General features: G+C 43.6%; 1 protein-coding gene across 4 annotated transcripts in view; it reads right to left on the bottom strand.

Annotated features, from left to right (window-relative positions):
* BIRC6 (baculoviral IAP repeat containing 6) overlaps positions 1–19,684 on the bottom strand; it is a 1,530,571-nt gene that overhangs the window by 919,082 nt on the left and 591,805 nt on the right. For all 4 annotated transcript variants that reach the window (XM_033935681.1, XM_033935678.1, XM_033935679.1 and 1 more), the window contains one exon: positions 14,413–14,600. In XM_033935681.1, coding sequence (XP_033791572.1) covers positions 14,413–14,600 — 188 coding nt within the window. The remainder of the gene's footprint in view (positions 1–14,412; positions 14,601–19,684) is intronic.

The raw sequence follows: 19,684 nt of genomic DNA, 5'->3' as shown, positions 1-19,684 counted from the left end.
GGGAGTGATGGTGGACATAATATTGAAGGCGTCGGCGCAATGCGCCACAGCCTCAAGGAAAGCGAACAAAATGTTGGGTATCATTAAGAAAGGTATCACAACCAGGACGAAGGAAGTCATCCTGCCACTGTATCATGCAATGGTGCACCCGCACCTGGAGTACTGTGTCCAGTACTGGTCGCCGTACCTCAAGAAAGACATGGCGGTACTTGAGAGAGTCCAGAGAAGAGCAACTAAGCTAATAAAAGGTATGGGGAACCTCTCATATACTGACAGACTGAAAAAGCTGGGGCTTTTCTCCCTGGAAAAGCGACGACTCGGGGGAGACATGATAGAAACCTTCAAGATCATGAAGGGCATAGAAAAAGTGGATAGGGACAGATTTTTCAAACTAAGGGGAACCACAGGTACAAGGGGGCACTCAGAGAAATTGAAAGGTTTAGAACAAACGCCAGGAAGTTCTTTTTCACCCAGAGGGTGGTGGATACATGGAACGCGCAGCCGGAGGATGTGATAGGCAGAAGTACGCTACAGGGCTTCAAAGAAGGTCTGGACAGGTACCTAGAGGACAAAGGGATTGAGGGGTACAGATAGGAGTAGAGGTAAGGTTATAGGGACAGGATTAGAGGTAAATTACAAAATTAGTCAGAGACCACTGTTCAGGCAGTGGGCCTGATGGGCCGCCGCGGGAGTGGACCGCTGGGCAGGATGGACCTCTGGTCTGCCCCAGCGGAGGCAACTTCTTATGTTCTTAAAGAAGCATTTTTTTACCAAGAAGTTGAGGTGGTCATTGAAGGAGAGAGAGGAGTCTATGATGATGCCAAGGATTTTGCTTGAAAACTCAAGCAAAAGAGTGGAGCCAGAAGATAATGGGATGGAGGTGGGTAAATGACCTAATATTGGGCCGAGCCAAAGTAGATTTGTTTTGGACTCGTTCAATTTCATTTGTACAGAATGTGCCCAGGATTGAAGGTTCATTATACATGCGGATATGTTCTCAGCGAGGTTAGTGAGGTTCGAGTCGGTCTCAAGGAGGATGAGGATGAGGATATCGTCAGCATAGGTGTAGAGAGTTTCCAGGGGGATAGATGAAGGAGTTTCAAAGAGGACATGTAAATATTGAAAGAGGGGTGAGGGGTGAGCCTTGCGGGACTCCACATATCAGCTTCCAGGGAGGGGATGAGGTACCGTTTATGTTAACGGTGTAGGAGCGTAAGCGTAGGAATTTCAAAAACCAGTCTAGGACTGTGGAACTTATGCCTATTTCAGAGAGTTGGAAAATTAGGATATCATGATGGACGACGTTGAAAGCTGCGGAGAGGTCGAACTGTAGAAGTACAGCGAATTTATTGCGAAAATGAAGTTGTTGTACCTTAGAGATTAGTGAGGCTAATAGGGATTCGGTGCTGAAGCTGGGTCTGAAGCCGAATTGGTGGGGTAGGAGAATAGAGAATCTTTCTAGGTAGGATGAGAGTTGAGTGGATATGATGGATTCTAACATCTTGGTTAGGAGAGGGATATTTGCTATTGGACGGTAATTGGAGGGTATAGAAGGGTCAAGGTTGGTCTTTTTCAGTAGAGGGGTTAGTGCAATATGTCCCATTTCAGAGGAGAAAAGGCCCGATGTTAGAGCATCTTTTATAAGTTTGGTGAGGGAAGCGATGGCCTGTGTAGAGATATTCTCGAATAGGTAGGAGGGGAAAGGATCCAAGGTTCATTTGCAAGTTTTTAGTTTGAGGCAGAGTTTGGAGACTTGCAATTCGGAAACAAGCTCAAAAACGGTCCAGGATCTGTCGGCTGGAATGGGATTGGAGATAGGTAGGGAAGGGTTGAGGTCAGTAGAGATTATGGAGTTGTAGAAGACTGTAGGCGGGAAGGAGCATCTTAGGGTGGTAACCTTTTCATTGAAGAATTTTGCAAGGGCATCTGCTGATAGAGACGAGGGGAGCAAGGATGGGTCCATTTTTGTAGTTAAGGAGCGCCAAATGTTAAACAACGCACTGATCTGGTTGTTGGATCTGGAGATTTTATCTCCGAAGAAATTCTTCCTGGCTTTTTTTAGTAATGAATTGTAAAGTTTAATATTGACCCTCCAGGTCTGTCTATCTGAGGGGGATTTAGATTTTTTCCATTTGCGCTCCAAAGTGCGACATTTCTGTTTCAGCTCTCTATGGAGCGGTAGATACCAAGGGGCCTTTCGGGGGTAGGAGATGGTTTTTGTGGATATTGGAGCGAGGGAATGATAGATGGATTCGGAGAGGGAGATCCAATTGCACCAGCAAGATTCAGAGTCTGTAGGCTTAGGATTGGAGGAGAGTTGGTTGAGAAATTTGGACCAGAAAAGATTACTTGAAATTTTCTTGCGGAAGATTATTGAATGGGAGGAATGGGATGGGGATTCAAGGTGTGACCCTAAGAAGTGGTCAGACCAAGGGACTTGTTCTCAACGGGTGTCATCGGTTGAAGTTTTGAAGGCAGTAAGGTCGAGGAAAGTGGTGAAGTCTAGTGTATGTCCTTTTTTGTGGGTTGGAGAAGAGGTAGGTGAGGGAAAACCTAGAGAGGTAAGGAAGTTGTTAAATTCGATTGTGTCCTTGCTGTTGGTGTCATCAAGGTGGAGATTAATATCACCAACAATCAGTAGTCTTTGAAATTTAAGAAAGGCGTTTGTTATAGCCTCAAAGACGAGATTGGAGGAGTTGTTCCAAGAGGTGGGTGGGCGGAATAGTAATAAGATGCCCAATGGGTAAGTGTGGAGTTCATCATTGACCGAGACAAGCATATATTCTAGAGAGGCATGAGTGCCCTTCTCGAGCAGCTGGACGTCAAAGAAAGATTTGTAATCTGTCGGGTCGCTGCAATAACCCCTTATGGAGAGGGGGTTTTGACGAGCCAGTCGTCCAGGTATGGAAAAACTTGAAGACCCTGGGTACAGAAGGCTGCAGCTACCACCACCAGACACTTCATGAAGACTCTGGGGGATGAGGCGAGTCCAAAAGGAAGAACTCTGTATTGTAGATGAAGATTCCCCACCCGAAATCTTAAATATTTGCGAGAGGTTGGATGAATCGGGATTTGAGTGTAAGCCTCTTTGAGATCCAGAGAGCATCCCCCTGTTTCATCATGGAATACAAAGTTGGTAAAGAAAGCATCCAAAACTTCTCTTTGACTAGAAATTTGTTGAGGGCTCCGAGGTCCAGAATGGGTCACAAATCCCCTGTCTTCTTTGGGACTAGAAAATAATGGGAATAAAAGCCCATGTCCCGTTGGTTCCACGCAACCTCCTCGACAGCTCGAAGGCGAAGAATAGCCTGAGCTTCCTGAAGAAGAAGGGGAAGTTGTGACGAATTGGAAGGACACTCTCTTGGAGGGAGATCTGGAGGCACCTGAAGAAAGTGAAGTGAGTATCCCTCCCAAAAGATGGTGAGAACCCAGAGCTCTGAGGTGATCATCTCCCACTGGTGATAAAAATGGTATGCTCAGACTGGGAATGTCAAAAAGACGGAGCTGATTTAGCCGCAGCAGGAGTCTGAGCTTTTTGCTGTCATTGTTGCTGCGGCAGTCATTTAGGCAGAGGCCTGGAGAAAGTTGATATCGTTTTTTGAGGATAACGATGTGGTGGATGCTTGTATGGCCGAGCAGGAGGAGTTTTAGGCTTCGGCCTAATCAAGGAAGCAAAAGAGCGCTCATGTTCAGATAGGCGCTTTGTAGCAGCTTCAATGTAATCATCAAAAAGCTCATTTCCCTAGCAAGGCAAGTTCGCTAGATGGTCCTGCAAATTGGAATCCATATCAACAATGCGGAGCCAAGCGAGGTGACGCATGGCTACTGCAAAAGCAGAAACTCTGGCAAAGAATTCAAAGGTATCATATGTGGCTTGCAGCATGAAGAGTCGAAGTTGTGACAGAGTTCGAATAATTTGTTTGAATTATGGAAGACACTGTTCCTCAAGAGCCGGATAAAACTTAGGCATTATTTTGAGGAAGTGATTAAAATAAGCAGTGAAAATGTAATTGTAATTGAAAATTCTATTTACCATCATGGAATTCTGATATAACCGACGGCCAAACTTGTCAATGGTACGGCCCTCTCTGCCTGGAGGAACCGCAACGTAAAGCTTAGATGGTTGAGCTTTTTTTAATGAAGATTCCACAACCAAGGACAGGTGAGATAATTGGGATTTCTCAAATCCCTTACAAGGTACAGTGCGATACCTGAGTAGTATAATGGGTACACATCATGTCAAAATGATTGATAGCTGTCAAAGATAAGGATCGACCAATCAGTGTTCACTTCCGGGTTAGGCCCTGCCCACACCATGCCCACTCTCCACCCACTTTTACCCATACCCCACCCACTCTACACCCAGTTTTCCCTTAGCCCTGCCCAGACCCTGCCCACACCACGCCCCTTCTGCCCATGACCCGCCCACTCTCTGCCATACCCCGCCCCTCCCATAGGAATGAATGGTGGTAGCCCCGCCCCCATAGTAATGAATGGTGGTGGCCCCACCTATGCCCCGCGCCCCATGCCTCGCCCCGTGCCACATCACCGGAAATGGGGGGGTGTTTGACCCTGGAAATACGCTTTCTGATGATATCACCGGAAATGGGAGTCCCTGCCCTACCAGAAGTGCACATTCTGATGACGTAGGCGGAAACAGGGTAAATGAAGCACTGGAAATGCGCTTCTCTAAGTCAGTGGAAACAGGGTAAATGAAGCGCCAGAAATGCGCTTTTCTGATGAGACGGAAATGCAATTTCTGATAATGTTACCGGAAACAGATTTAATCGAAGCTCCAGAAAATGATGTGGCCAGAAAAAAGAGTATCTGTATTTTAACAGTTTTTTAGTTAAAAGACCGGTTTTAAGATCTCATGGTTAGAGCAATGCACGGGGCAGATCACAAAAGAAAAGACATTTTACAAATTCATTCCTGTTTTTTAAAGACGCCAGGTTTTAAGAGCAGTGCAGAAACAGCTTAGAAAAGGCTGCATTTCTTTTTTCTTTCCTGGTTTTTAACAAACACTTTCAGTAGGAATTCTGAGTTAATGGTTGTGGGGGTGGGCAACTCCCAGAATGTCATGGTGACAGCTGATAACCTGGTTATCATAAAGGTTCTTTCAGCGGGGGAGGGGGAGGTGTGCTTAAACCTGTCATAGTGACGTATGCCCTGGCTCTTTACAAAACAGAAAAATTAAAAAAAAAAGTTCTCACAGCTGTTAGCATCAGAAATAAAAGTTCTCAAAACCGTCAAACAAAATGACTGCCACAAAAAAGTATCTTTATTTTAACAGTTTTTAGTTAAAAGACAGGTTTTAAAAGCTCATGGTTAGAGCAATGCACAAGTCGATCGCAAATTCTTTCCTGTTTTTTAAAACAGACTAGGTTTTAAGAGCACTGCACAACCAACTCAGAAGAGATAAAAGACATACAGCTGTTTTTTTCTTTCCTGGTTTTTAACAGACAGTACCAAAACCTGAGTTAATGGCTGTAGGGATGGGCAACACCCAGATTTTCATGGTGATGGCTGATAAGCTGGTTATCATAAAAGGTTCTTTCTGCCCCCCCCCCTTGATAAAACCAAGGGAAGAGGGGGAGGTGTCTTTAAACATGTCTGAACATGCCCAAGCCCCCTGGTGTTGTCATAGTGACGTATGCCCTGTCTCTTTAACAATCTGGAAAAAAAAACTGTTCCTATTGTCTTCTGTTAAAAAGGCAGAGTTTTAAGACTTTTTTTTTATTTTTTTTAATTTAGAGCTATGTTAACGGAGCTGAATGAAACAGGGTATAGCTATGGAGGCATTAACCCTCTACTTCAAGAGGCTAGAAAGAGCGATATTACAGTTCGAAGTCAAAACACATACAATTTTACACAGACCTGCTAAAATCCATTTTAAAAGAAATATAACAATGGTGTCAGAAGTTGACAGCCAGTGGCAAAAGTGACTTAGTCGACTAGTCAGCCTTTGCTCGTTATAACAAAGGTTACAAATACATCTTAATGGTAATAGATATCCTATCAAAATATGCAGGGGACCGTGAGTTTATAAACAAAAAACAGTCATGAAGTTACCATAACCTTTGCAACAATATTTAATTTAGGGCGTGCACCTGAAAAATTTCAAAACAGACAAGGGTAAAGAAATTTTAAACAAGTCTCTGAAGATTTTATTAAAACAAAAAGGTGTTCGCCATATTGTGACCCATAATGATATTAAAGCAGATGTAGTGGAAAGATTTAACAGAACTTTAAAATCCAAAATATGGCGCTTTTTTGACATCTCACAACCCCTTTACTTATCAAGACATGCTGCAGGCTATAGTGCACAGCTATAATTATAGATTTCACAGAACGATACAGGCAAGGCCTGTAGATGTGACACCCTCAAACTCTTTGCAGGTTTGGAAAACAGTCTACGGCAGTAACTACAAGGATCTCTTAAACAAGGCTGTCAAAAGTTAAAGGAAATTTTGAGAAAGGTTACGAGCAAACATGGACGGATGAGATATTTATAATAAAAGATGTTTTAAACAGAGGTCAGAGAACAACATACAAGATACCGGATTACGATAGCGAAGCTATACAAGGTTCTTTTTATCCTGAAGAATTACTAAAAGTCAAGCTGCTACAGGACAGAATATACTGTATCAAAAACATTCTAAAGGTAAAAGGAGGGGGTAAGAACAAAATTTGTCTTGTGAAATGGAAGGGGTGGCTTGATAAAGCAATTCCCATGCTCAAAAGCCAGGGATGTTTAAGCATGAAAAAAAAAACAACTGCCTGAACATGTCCCAGCCCCCTGGTGTTATCATAGTGACATATGCCTTAGCTCTTTAACAAACAGCTGTTAACATCAGAAATAAAAGTTCTCAAACTGTCAAACAAAATGACTGCCACAAAGGCACGTAGATTGAGTTACTTTCTTAAAGATCGTGATGTAGAAAAGGAGGGTTACCCAATGACAGAAAAACTGTACGAATCAGACAAAGAAAACATGGACCCCTTTAACACACAGGTAACTGAAAAAAGGCCTACCAAGAGGTCTCGTAACTTTCTTAAAGACTGTAATGCAGAGAAAGAGGGTTACCCACTGGCTGAAAAACCGATTGACGCGATGGCAGATACCAGGGAGCATACACACGAATTAACAGGTTCTGAAATACAAGTTTCCAGATGCCCAAAAGCTATATGATTCGGACACAGAAAATGAAGATGCAGGTTATGAACTACCAGAGGATAATACTTTAGATATAGAGCTTTATGAAGCCGCAGCAGACACCGAAGCAACAGACATGATGGAAAAGCCTGGATCTTCCACGGTAAGAGAGAGAGACACACACACTTTTCATTGACATGGTCAGTGTTGAGCTGAATGTGTTCGTGTGTTTTAAAAAGGAAAATTTTATTTTCTGTTTGGTTTTTTTTTGTAGGGAAGTGGCAGCTCTTTGCGATCACAGAAACCTGCGGACAAGGTGTACATGCCGATGATAAATCTATCCTGTTTGTGTTTATTCTGCTCGTTTCAAAGAGAAACAGCGGTGATTGAACATAAACTAAAATTAAGACCTGAAGATACTTGTGATTATGGTTGGTGGACTAGCATACGACTTTCCAAAACACCACTAGAACTTAAATCAGTTATAAAGGTACCTGTATACTGCATTATAAATAAATGTCTGCAAAGCGTGAAGGAAGAAGATTGTGGAGCCTGCTTAATACGAGCTGGGGGGCAAAAACATCATGATTGCATGATATGGGGGCAAAAGGATATACAACAGAAACGCAGGAAAGCTTGTGACATGCTGTGCCTGGAACGTGTGGTAAATGTAGTCACTTTTGTAGGCTATAAAATGAAAATACTGATGCTTTGTAATGAAAGCATTAATATAATCATTGATTTAATCAGAGATATTAAGACCTCTATAAACGGGCCACGACTACTCAATAGATTGGTCAATTTCATGAGAGATGGTGAATATGTAGAGATTGTAAGTGATTTAATCTGTGAAACCGATTATAAATCATTCATCAAAAGAAATGTTTTTTAAAACATGTTTTTCTTGGGATTGACAGAAATTTAGTATGTAACTGCTTGTTTTGTTTGTTTGTATAAAAGTTTAAAACATTTATTGATGTAAAATAAAGATTTTTTAAAATTACAATTGTATGGTGTGTTTTAGGAATGGCTTGCCACGTGAATTAACAACCCAAACTAAAACAATAGAAGGTGTGACAGGTTATAAGGAGCTAGGTTCTAGGCACATAGGGGTCATTTTGATATCTAAAATGACTCAATATGGCAAACGATATGTATCTGTAACAGAGGCCATAGACAAGTCACCAGAAATGCACTTTTTGATGATGTCACCATAAATGGGGCGTGTTTGACCCCAGAAATACGCTTTCTGATGACTTTAGCGGAAATGGGAGTGCCTGTCCTATAGGAAGTGCACATTCTGATGGAAACAAGAAAATGGGGATTCAAGGGTCTTGTGTATATTTCTGTCTGTGTGTGTGCGAGTGTGTGTCTGTGTGAGAGTGTGAGTGTGTGTGTCTGTGTGAGAGTGCGAGTGTGTGAGAGAGTGTGTGTGTGTGTGTATATTCCCGGCACTTCATTTACATTGTTTCCACTTACGTCATCAGAATATGCACTTCCTGCAGGTTTCTGTGATCGCGAAGAGCCACCACTTCCCTACAAAAAAAAAAACAGAAAATAAAATTTTCCTTTTTAAAAAAACACGAACACATTCAGCTTCATAAATTCCTCAACACCGACCCCTGTCAATGAAAAGTGTGTGTGTGTCTCTTTCTCTCTTACCATGGAAGATCCAGGCTTTTCCAACATGTCTGTCGCTTCGGCATCTGCTGCGGCTTCATAAAGCTCTATATCCGAAGTATTATCCTATGGTAGTTCATAACCTGCATCTTCATTTTCTGTGTCCGAATCATATAGCTTTTGGGCGTCTGGAAACTTGTATTTCAGAACCTATTCATGTGTATGCTCCCCGGTATCTGCCGTCGCGTCAATTGGTTTTTCAGCCAGTGGGTAAACCTCTTTCTCTGCATTACAGTCTTTAAGAAAGTTACGAGACCTCTTGGTAGGCCTTTTTTCAGTTACCTGTGTGTTAAAGGGGTCCATGTTTTCTTTATCTGATTCGTACAGTTTTTCTGTCATCGGGTAACCCTCCTTTTCTACATCACGATCTTTAAGAAAGTAATTCAATCTACGTGCCTTTGTGGCAGTCATTTTGTTTGACGGTTTGAGAACTTTTATTTCTGATGTTAACAGCTGTTTGTTAAAGAGCTAAGGCATACGTCACTATGACAACACCAGGGGGCCGGGACGTGATCAGGCAGTTGGTTTTTTTTTCATGCTTAAACATCCCTGGCTTTATCAAGCCACCCCTTCCATTTCACAAGACAAATTTTGTTCTTACTCCCTCCTTTTACCTTTAGAACCTTTTTGATACAGTATATTCTGTCCTGTAGCGGCTTGACTTTTAGTAATTCTTCATGATAAAAAGAACCTTGTATAGCTTTGCTATCGTAATCCTGTATCTTGTATGTTATTCTCTGACCCCTGTTTAAAACATCTTTTATTATAAATATCTCATCCGTTCATGTTTGCTCGTAACCTTTCTCAAATTTTCCTTTAACTTTTGACAGCCTCACATGGTCTCCTTTCTTTAAGAGATCCTTGATGTTACTGCCGAAGACTGTTTTCCAAACCTGCAAAGAGTTTGAGGGTGTCACATCTACAGGCCTCGCCTGTATCGTTCTGTGAAAACTATAATTATAGCTGTGCACTATAGCCTGCAGCATGTCTTGATAAGTAAAGGGGTTGTGAGATGTCAAAAAAGCGCCATATTTTGGATTTTAAAGTTCTGTTAAATCTTTCCACTACAGCTGCTTTAATATCATTATGGGTCACAATATACTAAACACCTTTTTGTTTTAATAAAATCTTTGGAAACTTGTTTAAAATTTCTTTACCCATGTCTGTTTTGAAGTTTTTCAGGTGCACGCCCTAAATTAAATATTGTTTCAAAGGTTATGGTAACTTCATGACCGTTTTTTGTTTTTAAACTCATGGCCCCCTGAATATTTTGACAGGATATCTATTACCATTAAGATGTATTTGTAACCTTTGTTATAACGAGCAAAGGCTGACTAGTTGACTAAGTCACTTTTGTCACTGGCTGTCAACTTCTGACACCATTGTTTTATTTCTTTTAAAATGGATTCTAGCAGGTCTGTGTAAAATTGTATGTGTTTTGACTTCGAAATATAATATCGCTCTTTCTAGCCTCTTGAAGTAGAAGGTTAATGCCTCCATAGCTGTACCCTGTTTCATTCAGCTCCGTTAACATAGCTCTAAATAAAAAAATAGAAAAAAGTCTTAAAACTCTGCCTTTTTAACAGAGGACAATAGGAACAGTTTTTTTTTTTCAGATTGTTAAAGAGACAGGGCATACGTCACTATGACAACACCAGGGAGCTTGGGCATGTTCAGACATGTTTAAAAGACACCTCCCCCTGCCCCTCTTCCCTTGGTTTTATCGGGGGGGAGGGGGGCTGAAAGAACCTTTTATGATAACCAGCTTATCAGCCATCACCATGACAATCTGGGTATTGCCCATCCCCACAGCCATTAACTCAAGTTTTAGTACTGTCTGTTAAAAACCAGGAAAGAAAAAAGCAGCTGTATGTCTTTTATCTCTTCTAAGTTGGTTGTGCAGTGCTCTTAAAACCTAGTTTGTTTTAAAAAACAGGAAACAATTTGCGATCGACTTGTGCATTGCTCTAACCATGAGCTTTTAAAACCTGTCTTTTAACTAAAAACTGTTAAAATAAAGACACTTTTTTGTGGCACCAATTTTGTTTGACGGTTTTGAGAACTTTTATTTCTGTTGATAACAGCTGTGAAAACTTTTTTTTTAAAAAATTTTCCTGTTTTGTAAAGAGCCAGGGCATACGTCACTATGACAGGTTTAAACACACCTCTCCCTTCCCTGCTTGGTTTTATCAGAGGGGCTGAAAGAACCTTTATGATAGCCAGCTTATCAGCTGTCACCATTACAATCTGGGAGTTGCCCACCCCCAAAACCATTAACTCAGAATTCCTACTGAAAGTGTTTGTTAAAAACCAGGAAAGAAAATAGAAATTCAGCCTTTTCTAAGCTGTTTCTGCACTGCTCTTAAAACCTGGCATCTGTTTTTAAAAAACAGGAAAGAATTTGTAAAATGTCTTTTCTTTTGTGATCTGCACCGTGCATTGCTCTAACCATGAGATCTTAAAACCGGTCTTTTAACTAAAAAACTGTTAAAATAGAGACACTCTTTTTACTGGCCACATCATTTCCTGGGGCTTTGATTAAATCTGTTTCCGGTAACATCATTAGAAAATGCATTTCCGTCTCATCAGAAAAGTGTATTTCCAAGGTCAAACATGCCCCCATTTCCGGTGACGTAATCAGAAAGTGCATTTCCATTGATGTGGAATGGAGACAGGGCGGAGGGCATGGGCGGGGCCACCACCATTCATTACTATGGGAGGGGCGGGGCATGGGCAGAAGGGGCGTGGTGTGGGTGGGACTGGGCAGGGCTGAGGGAAAAGTGGGTGTGGTGTGGGCGGGTCTGGTCAGAGCTAAGGGAAAAGTGGGTGCGGAGTGGGTGGGTCATGGGCAGGGTTTGGGTGTAGAGTGGGCAGGGCTTAATCCAGAAGTGAACACTGATTGGTCGATCCTTATCTTTGACAGCTGTCAATCATTTTGACATGAGGTATACTCATTATACTACTTACCTGGATTCCAGCTTAGATGGTATGGCCGTAATTGAATAAGGTGTTTCCATATTCCTGGGTAAAGTTTGCTTTAAGACAGTTGTCATAGGAAGCCTCAATGTCTCCTTGGGTGGATGAGGTTACTCAATGTCGGCGAAGTACTCAGGAGTGTACTTGGAATCAGCGTGGAGATCCAGCTGAAGAGCTTTCCCCATGTCAAAGACAACTCTCGCAAATGAAGCAGACTTCGAGGTAGATGGACCCTCAGGAGGAGAGCGAGACTTAGGAGCCTCTCTGGAATATTGAGAAGGAGGCTCAGAATCCAGCAGCATGGTCACCGAAGAAGCGCCACTACCTGTGACAGGAGGAGTCAGAGAGTGCTTGCGCTTAAGAAGCCTTGATGGTAAAGTCCCTCGGGTCTAAGGAACAGAGTGGGTCGAGGCAGGAGGAGAAGGCTCCCTTGGAAGCGATCTCGACGAAGGAGTCTTCGACCTGGATGGACTTCGAGGAGAAGCAGCCGGTGTAAAAGCCTTGTGAGACCGAGACTTATGTTCAGGTTTTGAAGAAGTCTCGACGGCCTTTGATAAAAGAAGCATAGAAGACTCAGTATCTGGAAGAGGAGAGGTCTTTTGCTTGAGAAAAGACTCCTGACTGCGCTTGGAAGCAAGATGCCTCGAATGCCTCGAGGGATGCCTCGATCGAGGTTCAGGAGACTCTGTCCCAGAAGGAGGCGAAGAGTCACTGGATGATAAGCGACGAGAATTCCGAGGCTTGCCTCGAGGTGCTTCAACAGGAGGCTCATGCTGGCTCATAGGAAGCAGGGTCGAGGCCGGAAGGAGCTGAGCCATGACCGAGGAAATCTGAGTGGTCAGAATGGCTTTCAATATGTCCTCGAACATAAGCACCGAGACGAAAGGATCAGGTCTCGAAGGTGCAGCAGTGCACTCCAAAGAGGGCGATCTCGAGGATGAGTATTCCCTATGTTTGGAGGCACGCTTAGCTGGAGGTCTCGAAGAGGCTGGCAGGACCGTAGGCAAGGCCTGGGATGCCTGAGACTCTGGAGGCTTCTTAGGAAGGGTACCTGAAGGAGAAACAGGAGACTTACCCACAGATGAAGGACTGCAGTCGAAGCATTCGAGACCGAAGTTGTCGAGGTCGAGGCCTTGGTCGAGGCAACCACGGGTGTCGGGGTCGAGGTCTTGGAAGTCAAGGCCGTCCCCGAAGCCAAGGTCGAGACCCTCTCAGCAGACTGCTCCATAGTGCCAAATAGATGAAGACGAAGGGCTCGAAGTTGAAGGGTAGCAGAATGCGAACAAGTGTCAGGGCAATGTTCGGGACCCAGGCAAACAATACATCAACGATGAGGGTCGGTGATTGAAATTACCCTGCCCCACTGGCTATACTTTTTGAACCCGGTAAGAGGCCGGGACATAGAAAAAATAAAGACTGACGAAAGAACGAGGTTCAGCGGCCAGGCCTAGGCCGAAAGGCCGCCAGCCAAAAAAGAAACAAGAAAATTTTTTTTTTTTTTCTTTATAAAGAAAAATAGATAAAAGACACACGGGCACAGCGACCTAGAAAATAACAAAGCCGCGGTGCGAGAAGGCAACGAAGAGTTGCAGAGCTGAAGTGAAGAGGATTCTCGGCTCTGCGGAAAACGTTGAACTGAGGTACCTCACAGGAGACGCGCGCCCTAACTCGGGCATGAAGGCACTCCCGCATGAACGATGCAGCACTCGTAAGCTCTTACAAAGATCTTCAAGCAAGTCTGCTTGCAAGGCTGTCTGCTGCACTCACCTGTTGAGAATATGCTGCCTGCTTGTCCTGGGATAATCTGCTTCTTCTCTCTGCTGGCAGAGCTGTGACCAAGGTGAAAGCTTCATCACCATTCCCATCCCTGAGGATAACTGCAGGAAACCATTTCCATTCCATTCTTTAAGGAGAGAGGGAAGAATCAGAGTATGAATGGGCACAACCACCGACCCTCAAGCCTTGCATTGAAGAATGCTGGTATAACACTGATGTTGAGATAGACACTAAAGAATGGCACAGAATTGTTTTCTATGGTTATCCGTGGAGACGGGAATGGTTATGAATTTTGTCACCATGTCATTCTGTACTCCAAGCACATAAAACACCAAATAAAGGTCTAAAACACTGAATAAAATAAGAAAAAGAGCAGAACAGAAACGTTCCTTCCGGCTCACTTGCAGACGTGAAAAACTGCAGGTGGCAGTAGAGCTCAGAGAAAATCCAGAATGGATTCCTTCTGCAGATGGCTCACGTTTATGGGGAGCTAACTCGCTTGGCTAGAATGGCACACCTATTACACTGAAATGAATATCATTGCTTATATATTTTGCTTATAACTCTCCTTAAACTGTTTTTTTGTCTTTAAATAAGTATTACTACTACTATTATTAATTATTTCTATAGCGCTACCAGACGCATACAGCACTGCACAGTCACAAAGAGTAAGAAAACAATCCCTGCTCGAAAGAGCTTACAATCTAAACAGGCAAGACAGACAAACAGGATGTCATGGATACAGTTAAGCGGAACGGTTAATCAGTGAGCTAGGTTGGGGGACAGAGGAGTAGTAAAGAGATGTGAAAAAAATGACCTCTCACCTGTTGCTGAAGTTTTAGCAGCTGCTGCTGTTTCTCCTGCAGAACCTGGAGCTGCTGTTCTGCTGATGCCATGGCATGGGAAAGAGACTGCAGAGCCACCTGAGCAGCTGAGCTCAATGCCGTGGATGCCTCCCCAACTGTTCCAGCTGAGAGACCACCTATCGCTGGGGTAACTCCAAAAGTACTCACTGGCATGAAGCAAGAAAAACCACAAGTGTGTAAGCAAGAGAGGCATACAAGATATTTCCAGACAGTAAAACTAATCACAGAAATTATAAGTTTTCAAATTAAGAATAGTTAAGCAGTTCCCTTTCGTATCCTCCCTCAACCCTTACTAGCAGCCATGCTGCTACTCGTGCATGCCAAATCTGACTGGAACATATTGTTTTATATTAAATCACTACCAGTACAGACAGCATTTCATGTTATCTAATCTTTGGCACTGTTCCACTTAGTCCACATCACAATATGCTCATTCAAAGTTCCATAGGAAGATTAGGTTATTATCTTGATAATCTTCTTTCTAGTAAAGCATATGAATCTTGAACCAGTGAGTTATTCTCCTCTAGCTGAGATTTGTATAGAAGGCATCATCTACATTTTTATTCTCTCAGCTCCGCCTCCTACAACACTGGACAGTGCTCTAGCTCCTCAGTTTGTACCAAAGCAGTTGACAATCATAAAAGAAGAAATAAAAAGGGGGGATACCAGGAAGTTCCCTGACCAAGCTGAGTGTGCTCTGCTTTGAAATGATTAAAATAAAACCGATCGATGCCAATAGGAACATAACTTAAAGTAAGGTAGAAAAAACAAGCCACCTACCTGAGTGCACCCAGTACTAATACTGATGTAGCTCTCAAAGTCTCTCACTTGCCTTTTTGCAATATAGAGTTATCACATCTGCCTGTCTGGCAGGCAAAAACCAACATCAGGAAATACATAGCTGTCTGAAACAGTAACCCTTGAAGTAGAGGGTTAATGCCTCCATAGCTGTACCCTGTTTCATTCAGCTCCGTTAACATAGCTCTAAATTAAAAAAAATAAAAAAAGTCTTAAAACTCTGCCTTTTTAACAGAAGACAATAGAAACAGTTTTTTTTTCCCACTTACGTTGTGCCAAGTTTCCCCTTCCTTAAAGGGCCAGCAGACAGGCGGGCTTCTTCCGTCAGCAGGCCATGCCAAAGGGCCCTTTGAGTGGCCCTCATGAGGAATGAGGAGGACTGGACATGAAACAACACTCTACCATCCCCAGGAATAAGTAACCTCCCCCCAAAGAATTGGAAGTAACCTAATACTTAACATACTCTTTCACCCTCCCATCCACCACCACCACAAAAATTCAAAATAAGCAAGGTAACCCCAACAACCATCCAACCCTATCCCTCTACAGCTCAACAGACTCCATAGATTACAGACTACACTCCAGCCATGAATGGACTCCATACACTACTCATACTTTTCCTTGGCCTTTCAGGCCTAACAGCAGCCAAACCAACACAATCCACCAGCAGAACTTTTCCTGCATGGTTCCCTAATTGCCACATTCTTAGACATTGTGAAACCCCCTGGCAAACAATGTGAGTAAATGCAAGGTGATGCATGTCGGTAACAAATCATATGCACAAATACAGGTTGTCTGGTGCTGTACTCGGAGAGAGCCCCCAGGAAAAAGACTTGGGAGTTTTTGTAGACAAGTCAATGAAGCCATCCGTGTAATGTGTGGCAGCAGCGAAAAGGGCAAACAGAATGCTAGGCATGATTAAGGGAATCACGAACTGATCAGAGAAGGTTATCATGCTACTGTGCCAGGCCATGGTACGCCCCTCACCTGGAATACTGCATCCAGCACTAGTCGCTGTACATGAAGGAGGACGCAGTATTACTCAAAAGGGTCCAGAGAAGAGCGACTAAAATGGTTAAGGGGCTGGAGGAGTTGCCATATAGTGAGAGATTAGAGAAACTGGGCATCTTCTCCCTTGAAAAGAGGAGACTGAGAGGGGACATGATCAAAAGACAAAAGATAAGACAGGTTGATAAAAGACAGGTTGTTCACCTTTTCCAAGGTAGAGAAAACGAGAGGGCACTCTCTCTAAAGATAAAAGGGGATAGATTCCGTACAAACATAAGGAAGTTCTTCTTCACCCAGAGAGTGGTAGAAAACTGGAATACTCTTCCGGAGGCAGTTATAAGGGAAAACACCCTCCAGGGATTCAAGACAAAGTTAGACAAGTTCATGCTGAACCAGAACATACGCAGGTAAAACTAGTCACAGTTAAGGCACTGGTCTTTGACCTGAGGGCCGCTGCGTGAGCAGACTGCTGGGCACAATGGACCACTGGTCTGACCCAGTAGTGGCAATTCTTATGTTCTTAAACAAAAATACAGCCAAATAAATCACATACTACTTTACATTCTTTTGTACAACAATTTAATCCCTACTTCATCTCTTCCGCATCTATTTAATCTAATTAATAATTTTTCTGCTTTCTCAGGCTATAAGATTAAACAACAAAAGGCTGAAACTCTTCCTTTAAATATTCATGTGAATCAGGATTTAGTTAAATCTTTTAAACTGATTTGAGCTTCAAAAAGTATTAGATATTTGGGCTTTGTTAAAACGTTAGCTCATACTTGGCATCCTCTCCATTTATCATGGTGGAGCAGAATTGAAACCATTAAGATTATGATAACACCAAAAATTAATTTTATATTAAGTATCATATCGATTTTGTTTCCTCATACTTTTTATAAGTCAATTGAGAAAATTTTATTTATTTCTTTGGAATAATAAACAATCAAAAATAGCTATTAAAAAGCTTAAAGCACCAAAAGAAAAGGCAGGAGTTTATTTTTCAGATTTTATTTTATATCATAAAGCCTACATTGTGCAACAGGCCTGTCATTGTATATATCCTTCAATCACTTAGGCCCTGATTCTCCAAAAGTGTGTCCCGAGTTTAGGCAGCTGTAGGCGTCCTACAGCTGTCTAATCAGCCAATCGGGATGCACGTTTAAAAAAAAAAAAAAAATGCTCCCCAGGCAGGCCGCCTATATTGAAGGCGAGGCCCGCAAGACACCGAGGCCCTGATTCTGTATAGGACGCCCGGGAGAGGCGTCCTATTCAGAATCTGCCTACACTAGCGGGCCGCGGCCTGTCCGATCGGATGCCCCCCCCCCCTCCGACACTACCAACCGCCCCCCCTCCGACATTACCGATCTCCCTCCCCCCCCGACACTGCCGCTTGCTGGCAGGAGGGTGTCCAATCCCTCCTGCCCGAAGACGCACCCCCCCGTCCCCCCCCGGCGCTAACAACCTCCAAACTAACCTGTTCTTCAGGCCAGACGGTTCTTGCCCGTCCAGCCTGTAGCCCGCCTGGTCGAAATGAGGCGGGCTCGCCCCTTCCCGGCCCATCCCGCCGAAGCCTAAGGCCTGATTGGCCCAGGCTCTAGAAGTCTGGACCAATCAGGCCTTAGGCATAGCGGGTCCGCCCATCCCCACTTAATCTAAGGCCTGATTGGCCAATCAGACCTTAGACTTAGTGGGGATGGGCGGACCCGCTATGCCTAAGGCCTGATTGGTCCAGGCTTCTAGAGCCTGGGCCAATCAGGCCTTAGGCTTCGGCGGGATGGGCCGGGAAGGGGCGAGCCCGCCTCATTTCGACCAGGCGGGCTACAGGCTGGACGGGCAAGAACCGTCTGGCCTAAAGAACAGGTTAGTTTGGAGGTTGTTAGCGCCGGGGGGGGGGCGGGGGGGTGCGTCTTCGGGCAGGAGGGATTGGACACCCTCCTGCCATCAATCGGTAGTGTCGGGGTGGGAGGGAGATCGGTAATGTCGGGGGAGGGGCGGTTGGTAGTGTCGGGGGGGCGGTCAGTAGTGTCGGGGGGGGGGGCATCCATCGGACAGGCCGCGGCCCGCTATACTTATAGCGGCAGAGAGATCCCTTGCCGCAATAAGTATAGCGGCTGCGTCTACTTATAATGTAGACCAGCATTTTGCTGGCCTACATTTTAAGGTTTCTTCCTCTACTAGGGAGACGCATAGGGCCACCTAGGTTCGCCTAAGGCCCTTAGGTGAGCTTAGGCGTCTTGCGGGTCTCCCTAGGCTCCCGGAGGCGCCTTCAGGCCTGCCTGGGGAGCATTTTTTTAAAAAAACGTGCATCCTGATTGGCTGATTAGACAGCTGTAGGACGCCTACAGCTGCCTAAAATCGGGACGCACTTTTGGAGAATCAGGGCCTTAATGTCCACTTTGGTTAAATTTAGAGTTTTCAATATTTTCTCCTTTATCTCCAAAGGGTATTTTGTTATCAGCCTTATATAATTTAAAAGGTAATAATATTTTAGTTCAAGCTCTGTTTAATGGAATCTTGGAGTTAGATAAATGTTTAGATAATCCATTATCTTCATCCATGTTTATACCCTTGTGACACAACGCTAAAATTAAAATTAACAAATCTACAGTATTTTGGAGATGTTGTACTGAAAAAGAAATCTGGCTTACTGGCTAAGGGCTCCTTTTACTAAGCTGCGTTAGCATTTTTAGCGCACGCATTTTAGCATGCGCTAAACCCATGCTATGCAGCTAGAACTAACACCAGTTCAATGCTGGCGTTAAGGTCTAGTGCGGGTGGCAATTTAGCGCACGCTTAACCACACGTTAAAGCCCTAACGTGGCTTAGTTAAAGGAGCCCTAAATATTTATTACCATCTTCTTATTTTTTTTCAGTGGTTACAACTTTCTCATGCTAAGCAAAGCTACTAGATAATGCTGTTAATAAAGCTCCATCTTTATTTTCTATTGTTTCGTTATTGATGTCAAAAGGTCATGTGGCATCTTCCATTTATAAAATGTTGATAAATAAAAATTTTAACAATCATTGCTTTACTCATTGTTCTTGGGAGGTTGACAAACTCACAACTAATAGATAAAAAAAATGTCTATATTTTGGTCTCACATGATAAGAGCTTTACCATCTGCAAGTTGCTATCTATGTGCTTTCTTCATCATAAAGCTTCCTGGACCCCTAGAAGACTTCATACTGCTGACCTATTGACTTCCAACTAGAGAATGACACGGGGAAAAAATCTGTCCCCGTCACTGGACCACCGTCCCCTTCACTGCCCCGTCCCTGCAGCATCCACCCTTCTCTCTCGCCACCTCATGCCCTTCGGCACCCCTTGCGCGGTCCGTGCATCTCCCTCCCTCCCTCTTATCTTCACGGCACATTTTAATGTTTGAGTAGCTTGTTGAAAGCTGCCAGAGTGTTTGTGTAG

The sequence above is a fragment of the Geotrypetes seraphini genome, chromosome 3 (assembly GCF_902459505.1).
Source record: "Geotrypetes seraphini chromosome 3, aGeoSer1.1, whole genome shotgun sequence".
In the NCBI taxonomy this organism is placed as follows: Eukaryota; Metazoa; Chordata; class Amphibia; order Gymnophiona; family Dermophiidae; genus Geotrypetes; species Geotrypetes seraphini.
Note: the sequence above shows the minus strand (reverse complement) of the source record. Positions and strands in the feature narration are given on the sequence as shown.